At 41.0% G+C, this 12,700-nt stretch overlaps 1 protein-coding gene across 1 annotated transcript; it reads right to left on the reverse strand.

Moving 5' to 3' along the window:
* On the reverse strand, positions 1-12,631 carry zc3h4 (zinc finger CCCH-type containing 4). The gene is made up of 14 exons (XM_042739519.1): positions 12,307-12,631; positions 9,180-9,411; positions 8,548-8,655; positions 7,206-7,437; positions 6,814-6,959; positions 6,604-6,700; positions 6,374-6,510; positions 6,180-6,281; positions 5,880-5,991; positions 5,651-5,760; positions 5,100-5,560; positions 4,680-5,011; positions 4,221-4,463; positions 1-2,784 (listed from the first exon to the last, which is right to left on the reverse strand). Exons 1-14 carry the CDS (start codon positions 12,384-12,386, stop codon positions 1,163-1,165), a joined length of 4,014 nt encoding a protein of 1,337 aa, XP_042595453.1. The 5' UTR covers positions 12,387-12,631; the 3' UTR covers positions 1-1,162.
* Between the last annotated feature and the right edge of the window lie 69 nt (positions 12,632-12,700).

Raw genomic sequence — 12,700 nt, forward strand, 5'->3', positions numbered from 1 at the left:
TCATGATACAACCAACACCACTGATTCACTCACTGTTTGAGGTTTGAATCTGGTATTGCCTTTATTAAATACTTCACCTACAATGAATGGTTCCAAAATGTTACCTTTTGTCAAATATGGACACTTTTCAATTTACAAAGCCGTCATTTTGCAGAGAGGCAACCCAAAAACAAACAAAAAAACCCCCCAAAATACTTCAGAGTAGTCACTGAGACATACCACCTATTTCAGGGAAAGCGTGACAGAGCTGTGAGAAAACAAAAGAATGACATAATATATATTCCATCAACATTAGCTGTTGCACAATTCAAGTTAATTTACAAACCAGATGGGAAGAATATGTTCTATACACATGTATATATATTTATATTTATATATATATATATATATATACACATTCATAAAATTGTTCAATCTGACAGCCACATTACAAAGAAGAAGAAAAAAAGAGCAGACTGCTTAAGTATAAAAAAATAAATTAAAATGATTTCACATGTAACACAAACACATACAATGGTAGGTCTCATCTGTGGAGTGGCATCAACAGACTATACATGAATTTGAAGCAACAGGAATATAAGGGGCATCCATACAGACATGAAAAATGAGCTAACTAGTCTAAGCAGAGAGGAAAAGGAGCTAAAACTTCTTAAAAAGATCTAAATCACTGGTGGGAACCAAATGAAAAGTGCCAGGAAACAACATGAACTAGTTCAGCTCCACCGCTGGAGGCAAAGGGAGTGGCAGTAAATAAAGTCTCCCTGAAGCCAGGTGGAACAAAAAAGTCAGCCGGCAAACTCGAGCAGGATGATTTGGTGAGGGTAATGGGTCATAATCCATTATACCTGTTTAGTATAGACTTATGAAAGTGTTTGTCTTTAGTAATGCCAAAATTAATGTAATTAAGTGTTCTTGATGTACACACGCATAGAGGTCCTTAAAATGAACATTTTATTTAAACGTTTTTCATTTGGTTTTAAAATAGACATTTACTTTTAATCTTTCTCTCACTAGTACAGATATAATCCCTCCCAATCCCAACCATCCAATAGAAATCTATATGTGAATACTGTGGTGTGTAACCTGGCAAGAGTGAATATCTTTATAAATTGGGTATCTGTGAAGTCGCACACCTAAAAGTCCTAAAGTGGCTTAGAAGAGTTCACTGGCAAAACGGTGACGCTGTGGGGTCAAAGCCTTTGAAAACGTCTTTTAGAGAGGCATTGTCCTGTTCAGACACGTCAGGCTGTGCGGGGCTGTTGCCGCCAAAAGGGCTGCCAGTGCCGCTTGGTTTGTTGACCTGCTTTACCATGGTGAACAGTGTGGAAACAGGAAGGTTGTGAACTCCTGCAGGCTGCTCTGCAGAACCAGCAGGGCCCTGACCAGTTGTGGATGTACCGCCTGTGGCAGGGGCCCCTGCAGCAGTCCCTGCATTGGGCGAAGGTGAAGGTTTGGGTCGAGGGCGGTTGTAGCTGTTGTAGCGATCCGTAGTCTGCTCCGTCGAGCTTTTCTCTGGTTCCGGCTGGTCCAGTGCAGACTTGCGCACAAACAGGGGCTCTTTAGACTTGGGTTTAGATGAAGCTGCTGTGCTTTCGCTTGACTTGGGCTCAGGGGGAGGACTAATGTTTCTAGAGGTCCCTGAACCCTCAGCTTTGTCTGAGCCCTGAGTCCGAGGGTCATACAGACTGATGCCGCTCAGCACGCTACTGCTGCTGCTGCCGCCGCTGCTACCTACACCACCAGCTCCCACACCTCGAACTGACCCTCCTGCTGATAGCAGCCGAGGGTCGTAGGGTGCGATGGTGGGGCTGGAGGAAGGTGGAGATAAGGAGGCAGCTGGGGGAGATCCTTGAGGAGCAGATGCCTCCAAAGTGGACTTTAGGGCAGATTTTTGTGGCTGGAGTCGGGGGTCGGCAGGGGCTTTTCGTGCCATGCGAGGGTCAGCGGGCTTCTCGGCAGAGACGGACGGAGGTGAAGAGATTCCTGTAGAAGAGCCTTGAGAAGGACTGGATGAAGAGGCATTGACAGTTTTGAGGATGCGGGAGAGAAGTTCAAAGTCTGGTAGGGAAGAGGAGGACTGATTTGACTGCTCAGCAGGAGGAGCAGTAGGAGGGAGAGAAACAGATTGGTGCTGGGGCTGTGTACGCGACAAACGAGGATCCATGGCGGTAACTGGAGGGATGCCAGGGGGCAGTGGGAGCAAGTCTTGTTTAGGAATGGGAATAGGGATTAGGTCTTCAGGACTCCACAGCACTGCCTTAGAAAATGAAGGCTTGTTCAGTACTACATCCTTTTTAATGTGGCTGAACTGCTGTAGTTGGGTGCGGGGATCACGCAAAGCCATGCCCATTAAAGGATCAAGGGGGATGGGCACGGGCTTGTCCCTCAGCATCCTCTCACCTTCCTCTTCTTCATTACTGGCTGGAGCGGTCAGTGGCGGGGGTTTGTACACAAGTGGGGGCTCGGGTTTAGAAGTATGGGCGGCTACATGCCGGGCAAGACGGGGGTCTGAAGGGGTAGGAGATAGAGAGGATGAAGCACTAGCTTCGGGTGCCTGAGAGGAGTCTGTGTTGCGGGATAGTCGTGGGTCTCGTGCTAGCCGGGGGTCTGCTGGTCGGCTGGGTGCCTGTGCAGGCTGAGACTTTTGTAGACGAGGGTCACTGGGAGCTCCATCTGGCTTGGCAGGGCCTTGGGTCTGTGTTTGTTGCCGCAAGGTTTTAAGAATGGAAGTGACACTGCCACCACCATCCTCCTCTTCACTGGAATACCAGTTTGCTGAATCTCCTGTAAGTAAATGGAAGTGCAGAGATTCAGAGATCAATGGGAGTTTCGTTTAACTGGCAGTCTAATCTAAAAACATCAGCCTCTGTAAGTTTTACTCAATGCAAGAAAGCACCATCTAGTGGAGGGACAAGATTTTTTTGTGGCAAGATTGCACAACCCCAGGCCAGAGGATGTTTACAGTATTATGAGGTCCTGGGCAGGGTCAAGCTTTGAGCAGAGCCCTTCAAATGTTTCCTTCCCAGAAATAGCCTTGGCAACATATACATTTGAAGTTAGCGCTTTGAAAACCTCAGCTATTTGTATGACAAATACGTAAATCTAAAAAAGCCAGCTTCCTTGAAAAGTACTTTGGTAAAAAGTGAACATTCTTGTAAGAAACTATGTGTGTTGAATCTGCAGAAAATGGTGTTCCTGTGGCTCAGTGGTAGAGCATTGCGTTAGCAGTGCAAAAGGTCATGGGTTCGATTCCCAGATAACACACACTGGTATAAAAAAAAAAAAAAAAAAAAATTAATATATGTATATATATATATATATATATATATATATATATATATAAAAAAAGATTAGCATGAATGCACTGTAAGTCACTTTGGATAAAAGCGTCTGCTGAACGCATAAATGTAAATGTAAAATATATGTCATAAGATATTGTATTAAATGCTGCAAGCAAAGGCAATGGGCCTCATTCATGAAACTTGCATAAATATATGAGTAAATTCTGAGTAATTTAAGCATAAAACAGACCTTCCCGAAAACTCTCCTCTGGATTCACAAACTCTTCGTAAAAGTCTGATCTGATAGTTAAACGTGTATGTTAATGAATTACAATCATTTGTGAATAGGGAGCTCGTGCACGCTCATTCACAATTAGCATAATCCCCGCCTATGAATTAAAGCTACGCAAATTGCAGGAACGCAGTGGAATAATCTAGACAACTTTCTCAGGATTGGCTCCAGTATATTGCATAAATGCAAAAAAGACTAGGTCATATGCCTATCAATAATTATTCAATAATGTGTGAACACCAAAGTGTTTTTAGCCAGCTGCAAAAAATGTCAGGCGCGCTTCTTAAAACGTCCAGCTGGTGGCCCTTTAGAACGATTTGGTGGCACAGCGTTTTTCCAGCGTAGACGCTTTAAGTGCTATGGTATGGAATATTAATGGCAGCAACGTATTAGCCCACTAGCATCTAATTTTTATGAATCAAAATTCTTGCATCCAAATTCAGTGTCATCAGTTTGCTAAAAAGAACACAGAGCGTTTTACGCACCATTTACACGCGGTAGGGATCAGGTGTACATTTCTTTTGTATCATTAACATTTCAAAAATACAAACATTTTCATGAATTCAAAAGTTTACGTCGGAATGGCTGTACGAACAATTTACACAAAAATTTGTTCTGCTCGTGTTCCCAATGTTTTTCATTAGTACCTTCATTCTCCCTCTCAGTTCCTCCTCCTTCAGCCAGCCTCCTGGCTCTCTCCTCATCCTCCTGTTGTTTCTGCTGGAGTCTCATAAACAGCACACGCTGTGTTGGGGGCAGGAAATCTGGCACTGTTATACCAGACTGATTAGATGGGCCCACAATAGCTGCACCCTCTATGCTTCCAGAGTTCTGGTTCCCAGGTGACTGATCATTGAAGTTTCCACCACCCACAACTTGAAAGTTGTCACCTGTACCGGGAGACGAAGAATGGGGCTGAATACTAATCTCTTGTTTCAGAAGTAGAACAGAGTAGGACAATAAAGCAGCTCACATCACCTCAACTGTTACAACATTGTGCGAGCAACAACAAGGACATGAGTCCGAGACTCAGGCAATGCATGTACTGATAAAAGTTAATTTGGAATTTAATAAAGAGCTGAAGTTAAAATAAAAAATGAACTCACCATCTCTTCCACCTCCATCTATCGACATGGCTTGCTGTTGCTGGTAGAAGTTATCATAAAAGTTGCTACCAGATGTTCCACCACCTGGAGGCATCATGCCCGGGTTTGGTGGTCCATCTCCCTGGCCAAAGTTCTGCATCATTGGCAGTCCTGTGCACATTGATGGAGGGCCTTGATTCATGTTAGATGGGCCCATTGGAGGCATATCATGAGGACCGCCAGGACCCATGTGTCCTGGTGGTGGGGCCCCAGGAAAGCGAGGCGGAGGTGCACCTGGGGGACCTGCAGGAGGTCCCTGAGGTCCTGCAGCAGCATTGCCAGGACCTGGTCCCCTGTAAAGAGTACATCTGTGTCAGTATATTCTGAATTCAGCTAGTAAGTAAACCAAGATGACTTGACAGAAAGAAACAGATAGCTAACCTGACACCCAGTTTTTGTGCAAGCTGTCCTGTGGGCTTGACCACAATCTCAAATAAGGATGGAATCTTCTTTCCAGCATTTCCTCCACAAGCAGGTGGCGGACCCATAGGTGGCGGACCCATAGGTGGCGGAGGACCGCCATTGGGGTTTGGTGGCCCTTGGAAGGTGCTTCCATCTGGGCAGGGAGGAGGAGGGCCTGGGCATGGCCCAACTCCAGGACCAGGAACAGGGCCAGCACCAGGGCCTGGAGCTGTTGGACCACTTGGAGGGATATTACCATGTGGGGCACCAGGTATTCCAAAGTCTGTTGGTGCAGAGGAATCTCCTGGAGTAGGTCTTGGTGGAGTTGGGAGAAGACCAACACCAGGGGGTGGTTTTGGAAGAGGGTTAATGCCTTGCTTTTTAAGTTCCTCAACCTCTTTCTCATCTTCTGCACCAGCTTCTGCATCCTCTGCCAGCATCTTCAATGAAAAAATAGGAGAAAGGTTACTCTAAGTGCACAGAAACAACTAGAGAACTACATCTGAATTTAAAATATCGATGAAGGTCACCTTATCCAGCAGCTCTTGAGTATCTTCTGTTAGGGCCTCATGGGAGAACATACACTCCTCACCATTCACACAGTTCCCTGTGGTATGGAACAGCTTGCAAGGGAAATCACGTGCAGTGGAGTCAAGGAGTTATTTCAACATCAGAGTGCATGACTGTATGATTAAACTGTTCTTATATAGATGATAAGTTCTAATTAGAATACAAGCAAGCACAATGACCAAAGGATATCATGCATGTAAGGACAGTTTTCTGCTCGTGCACAGAAGCCAGTGATGTAGAACTTGCAGAGTTCTTTCTTCTTTGGCAGCTCAATGTCATGACTGAAGTTACAGTGGTCACCCTGATGATACAATGACAGCATTTAACACAGAAATAACTCATGTTGTCCGCAGTCATATGTGATTTTGCATGATCATATTAGTCAGACATGACTGATTTAAACATACAATAATTTATTTTAATGTTTTTAAAGACAATGACATCTAGATTGTGTTACAATCAATTTTACATCCGCCAAAGTTAGCTTACCCATGTACAGCGGCCCTCAATATAGTATTTACAGATGGCTTTCCCCTTCTTGTCCGGCCCGTGTTTCTCCTGATCATTCCTCCTCGGGCCTCCAGATCCATCCTAAAGCAGTCCCAGAACAAATAACTCAGTTGCTTATTTATGTTTTGCTGATAAATTATGAACCAAGAGGACAGTCTGTAGAACTGTCTTACCCCCATGTCCATATCTCCAATGTTATCTTCATCTGGACCTTGGTCTCCTCCACGGCCCCTCCCTCGATTTCTCCCTCTACCCCGGTTCATTCCTCGACCTCCTCTGCCTCTCCCACGACCTCGCCCACCTTTCCCACCTGAAGAAAACAAAAATAAGATTAGAAATTACAAACACTCAAACAAGTAATACATTACCTTCAATGCTGATCTATTATTCAAGCAGAACTCACCCCGCCCTCTGTCCTTTGATTTCCTGTACTGATTTAGCTCTTTCGAGTATTCATCATAGTCATCGTCTCCCATGTTGTCAAAGTCATCATCTCCATACTATCAAAAAAAAAAAAACCCTTAGGTTTTTGGTAATTTCCTTTTCTAGACTCAGAAATCAAAAAAGTCCCGGATAATAACTTGAAATTAATAACTTGCGAATTATGACCCACCTCTATCTCATCGTACATGCCATCACCATCATCATTCTCTCCTCCCATTTTGCCCCGTCCTCTCCCTCTGCCTCCTCCTCTCCCACTACGCCCCCTCATTGCTCCTCTGCCTCGACCTCTGTGGTTCTTCATGCGGTTTTTGCCACCTGTGTGACAGTAATAAGGGTCACCAGATGTAATCACACAAATGCTGACACACTGGTGTGAATTCACACACTCAAAGAATGAAGTATGCAGACACTGAACATGTGATGCTTGTCATACTTTTGACATTGTAACTAAAGGACAAACTCCAAACATCTTGCCTACCTAATGATTATTAGAAATGAAGTATACCACTTTTGTTAATATGCATCAAAACATTCAACCAAGACCATGAAATTAACATTCACCTCTGCCACGTGGACCACCTCCAACCTCTTTGGCCTTGCGGTACTGGTTCAGTTCCTTGGTGAAATCATCATAGTCATCATCACCCATGTCCTCATCCTCTTCGCCTTCATATGTTTCCTCCTCATAGTCATCATAACCACCATAACCCTGCTTGTCCATCTTCATATAGCCACCTTTCTTTGGCATGGGACCTCCATGACCGGGGGGGGCAGGAGGGTAACCTCCTTGAGACTAAAAATAGCAAAATACAGACTGGGATTAAAACTTATCTGGGGTGTGTTTCCCAGAAGCAACTATGATCGCAAGTTCCGTCGGTACCAATAGAGTTCAATGGAACTTACTAGTGGTCGATATATCGGCCGATATTTAGCATTTATCAAATATCGGCATCGGCCGCTAAGTTTTTCTGCTTGGCCGATGCATTCAAGGTGGGACTTTTATTTTGACAATGATGAGAAAGGCAGCACTTGAGCACATAGTGCTCACACTCTCCCTCTTGTTCGCCATCGTCATTAACATTTCTGTCTAATACTGATAGAAGTCTGTCTAATAATCATATAGAACTGTTAAACAAAAGAATTAATGTATACAAAAAGTATTATAACGATTGCTTTTATGTTATTAGTAATAGAAAGGCAAACATTATAATACTTTCTCGTTTGAAGTCAGCATTAAGCAAATACGCATTTATATAATTTAAACAAATCTGTGAATGACTAATGAACATTTAATTTCACAAACCTTGCAAATTTAGTCGAATCCAGCTGTGGCATCTTGTGAAGTGTGCATTTTTATCCAGCATGATGTGACTGTCGGTCCGTGTTAATTGAATGCTTTAAACTTTAAACTCGTGATTTCAAATTATGCTCTGCTCTATGTATTTGCCCACTGCCATATTCATGTCATTTTCTCTGTGTGCTGTATGTAAAATGAGTGTTACCTCTGCTTTATTTAAAAAACGTAATTCCCAATGCACACAAACATCCTAGAATACTGAGTGCCCTGTTGGTTACAGCGTTTTTTCCTTTTTACTTATATTTTTATTTATTTGTGAAAATACTTTGTCATATAAAGTATAAGTATGTTTATTTCACACATAAAAAATAAAAATATAAATATATATCGGCTTTATATCGGCTATCAGCCCCCTGCTTTCCAAGATATCGGTATCGGCTGTCAAAAAAAACAATATTGGCCGACCACTAGAATTTACGACCATAGTTAGCTAAAGATACTTTTGGGAAATGTGCCCCTGATTGGCTGGCCAGTAAAGGAAGTTGTTGTGTTATGAGTGTTACTTTAAATAAATCAAGTCCTGAACAAAAATAATGTTTTACTCACAGTGGGAGGATACTGAGGGCTGTATTCCCTGTATTTTCTCTTTTCACTGGGACTGTAATCTGAGTCGTCACTGTAGTCTGAGTGGTCATCGCTGGAGGATGCGTGACGCTGCATTACACACAAATATATTTGAGAAGATGATATACCCAATCATTCAAAGATTTGTGGTCAGCAGGAATTTTTCAAAAGAAATTTAATACTTTTATTCAGCTAGGACACATTAAATTGACATTTATAGTGTTCATTTTAAATAGACGCTCCTCTTTTGAACATTCTATTAATCAAAAAATCCCGATGAAAAAATGAATCACAGTTTCCACATGAACATTAATCAGCAACTGTTTCTGACATTAATAATAACAAGAAATGCTTCTTGAGCAGCAAATTATCATATTAGAATGATTTCTAAAGGATCATGTGACACTGAAAAATGTAAAAATGGTTGCTTAAATTCATCTTTGCCATCACGGGAATAAATTACATTTTTAAATATATTAAAATAGAAAGTGTTATTGTAGTAATGTTTCAAAATATTAACTGTTTTTACTGTATTTTGATCAAATACAAGCAGCCCTGGTGAGCATAAGAGACTTTTATTAAAAAATAAAAAAAATAAAAAAAATAACACTTACCTTGTGCTTAGATTTACGCTTTTTCTTGGCCCTCCTTTTTTCTTTTTCCCGCTCTCTCTCCCTCTTTCTCTTTCTCCTCCGCCGATGAGACTTTTCATCATCTGATTCACTGGCATGGTGCTCCTTGCTTCGGCGAGGTTTATCCTGGGGATCAGCTCCCTCAGCACTGGGCATCTCTGCCTCTCCGCCGTCATCCTCCAGCTCACCTTCTTCCAGTTCCCCATCTTCTTGCCTGTTTGACAAAATACAAAAAGAATGTCACAACTCACAGGATTACACAGGAAATTACTTTTTTTTTTTTTTTACTCCCTGCCACTGAAGAGCTCTTATTTACTTCTAGTTTCTGATAACTGGCTAATTTCAAAAAGGATACTGTTGTCATAAACTGTGCGGAACAGAACATTAAATCTATTAATTGCTTTTTAAGTGGGCCTTCATTCTTAATTCTGACAAGATGATTTCCGCTGGTTGGGCTATTAACAATACACTTGACATTATTTTGTAGATAACTAAGCAAAATTGATATGTCTTAACTGATCTTCAAACTATAGACAGTGAGGGTAGAGATGAAGGGCAGAGAGATCTCTTTATAAACTGGGCTGCCAATCTACCGATGCAATACTTTAATTTAGTTGCTTCAGTCATCATACTAAGGGTGTCAAATGTTCACTGCTCATTTGTGCCCTACTGAGAACAACTCAAAGCCACTCTGTTTATAGGAGATCTAACACGTATATAAGTTTATACAGGATAAACATTATATTCAGGCAGGACAGCCCTTTAAAACTCCTATCCAGTGATAAGGAGTTGCCACATAAGACAAAGAAGCACTGCCAAAACATTATCACCTAACCCCTCAACTTTGGCCTATAAAAACAACAGGTCCGTGCAATGCAACTTCTGACAAGAGCACATGTGCTACCAGATGAACTGCAACGCAAAGCTGTGGGTGAGAAATAACTCAAACAATACAAGACAAATTATTACCACAGAAGGTAAATCTGCGTGATTCTTATGTATCCCAATTTCTTTAACTAGCACAAAAAAAAGCAATCTTCAAGTGATGACAATTTAATACACCAAGACACGTTACAAACAGTCTGAAATCTGCACGAGGGTTTTAATCCACCCATTTCTATGAACTTTACTGGAAGACAAAACTCATTTTACTTCAATTTAAATCTTCAACTTATGTGGATATTTTTCAAGATTCTTCCAAAGCTTTTTACAATTACAATAAATACACAAACTTCTGTTTCAACTGACTGTGTGTATCTGATCTTTCATTTATTGAAGCTAAACTCATGTCATCTCCTTCTCCGAACAGGTAGTTAAGTCCTAAACGTACTACAGAAGGAACCAATTCATGAATTATAACTGCATTAACTACAAATCCCTTCCTCTCTATTTGCCAAAAAGACTTTACCACAAGAATTGTAAATAAAAATCTACAAGCTTTAGCGGTTATCTAAGAGAGGGTTAAGATACCTAAAGGTTTTTAACAACTACAACTTCACTTGCATGCATAATCTTCATAAAGGCCACTCTTGAATTATTTGCTAATATAAATAATGCACCTTGGGAAAACTGACAACTGCTAACAAGAAAAGATTGCTTAGACATAAAGTGTTGGCAGATAGAGAGATTGTCAACTACCTTTTGTTTAAAAAAACCCAAATAAGGCACATTTCATGCAAAGACAAAATGTTGGCCTTTAAATTTCTGGTAATGAACTGAAAATACTTACTGTGAAATACTAATAACTTAGTTATGCCTTTCAGTGACTTTCAATATGACGTTAAATAACTTTCAAGGGAGGTGAGAGGTTGCATTTTTTGGCATTTGCAGACAATGGTGGTATGGTTAAGCACCTTAGTGTTTTGCTTCATGATTTGGTAAGACCTTGAATGCTTTTGAGACATTGGAGAAAGAACTGATTCATGAGGGATGTATGTGCACACAAAGCTAACTAGCTCACAACAAAACTAGAATCTGAAAAAACAGGAAACCTGTTGTGGAACGTGTAACAAATTGTTATCAATAAGCCATAATAGTTTTTTTTTCTACCGTCAAAAAATGAATTGATGTGGAGGACTTGAGGAGCAGCTTTTAATAAGCCAAAACAGCTTTAAACTATGGGAACAAATCATTTCCATTATTAGTTCGTATCATCAAAATACCGTACTGTTAATAAAATTAATGATAATTTCTTTACAGCTTTACGAAAAATATAAATATTTTAAAACAGTAAACTCCAAAAACATAATATTTGGAAATATAGTGGTAAGAGAGTGTACAATAACTTTAAAATAAAACCACAAAGCCCTAAATAAATAAGCATCTATATTTAAGATATTTTAGTGACGTCCTCAATAAATCTTAAGTGCGCAGCTCGTTACTCTGGACTTACCGTACATGCTAAGTGCTAAACAGTTACAAATTAATATCGCCTAGTGTTAATAATGCTATTCCGTAAAGATAACCGGAATCGTACAATACTCGAAGACAAATTAAATTAAATAAAGTGGTGATTAATCAAGCGGACACGTTTAAAAGCATGCTAGTCCGTCGCGTTTCATTAGCTTCCGTTAGCCGTGTTATTGTTGTATTTCAATTGTGAGTCGCCTGCTAACTGTTAGCACAGCTAGCTTTAGCGCTGTCCAGGCCTCGCGATGGTTAAAGATATTAATACGTTACCGGGGATGTATTTTAATATTTATCCGCCACATAACACATAGTGCGCTTTTGGTATTGAGTCGAATTGTAATTTTGTGTTAATAACCGAAACCGTGTTTTTCTGTTGTCCGTCTGTTCTGTATCTGTGACGAAAACATTGAGTTACTGTAGCAATGTTTTGGCGTAACGTTAGTGGTCTTCGATCGTTTAAAAAGCTTCGAAAAGTGACTGAAAATTGAAATCTGATCATATTCTGAATGTTTTCTGTGACCTTCCAGATTGCGCTGTGTAACGTTTCAAGATGGCGTTTCGTTACCTCTGTACGTTCCCAGAAAAGGCGACTTTAATCCCTTTGAAAGAAAAAAAAAAGCAAATGCCCGTGCTTTTTGTTTTTGGAAAAAAGCAAAGGACAAATCAATAGTTGGATAGAAATATGATGGTATTACTCGACCTTTCGTCAGTGAGAAGACTGTTGTGTTCGTGGTTGGCTGTTGGGGAGTTTGGATGGACAGTCATGCTTTCCACAGCCATTTCCTCTAACGTACTACATTCAGTGCAAAAAATCAACTGTCTTATGCGTTACTTGACTTTGAGCTATTTGTTGATTGGCTTTAGGAAGAGATTCAGTTCATAGTAGTCAATTCCCCACTAACAGTTTAAAAGAGAAACAGGTTGAAAACGTTCCTGAGGTTCTCCGTCCTACAGTTGCGATGTGAAATGAAACTCATTCACTTAAAATGGCGACGCTTCTTCTCCGAGGAGAAGGGGCGGGGCTTATGCGGCGTGACGTCGCTTGTCACGGAAATGACCGATCGGGTCACGAAGAACAACCTTTTTTTTTTTTT

This window comes from Cyprinus carpio, chromosome B15 (assembly GCF_018340385.1).
Source record: "Cyprinus carpio isolate SPL01 chromosome B15, ASM1834038v1, whole genome shotgun sequence".
NCBI lineage: Eukaryota > Metazoa > Chordata > Actinopteri > Cypriniformes > Cyprinidae > Cyprinus > Cyprinus carpio.

Bases quoted from the DNA above. Each gene is read 5' to 3' on its own strand.
- zc3h4 (XM_042739519.1), bottom strand. From the start codon at position 12,386: ATGGCTGTGGAAAGCATGACTGTCCATCCAAACTCCCCAACAGCCAAC. The intron at 6,701-6,813 runs GTGGGTCATAAT...TTTTTTTGATAG, and splicing joins GCATGTACGATGAGATAGAG to TATGGAGATGATGACTTTGA. The intron at 6,511-6,603 runs GTGAGTTCTGCT...TGTTTTCTTCAG, and splicing joins ATCAAAGGACAGAGGGCGGG to GTGGGAAAGGTGGGCGAGGT.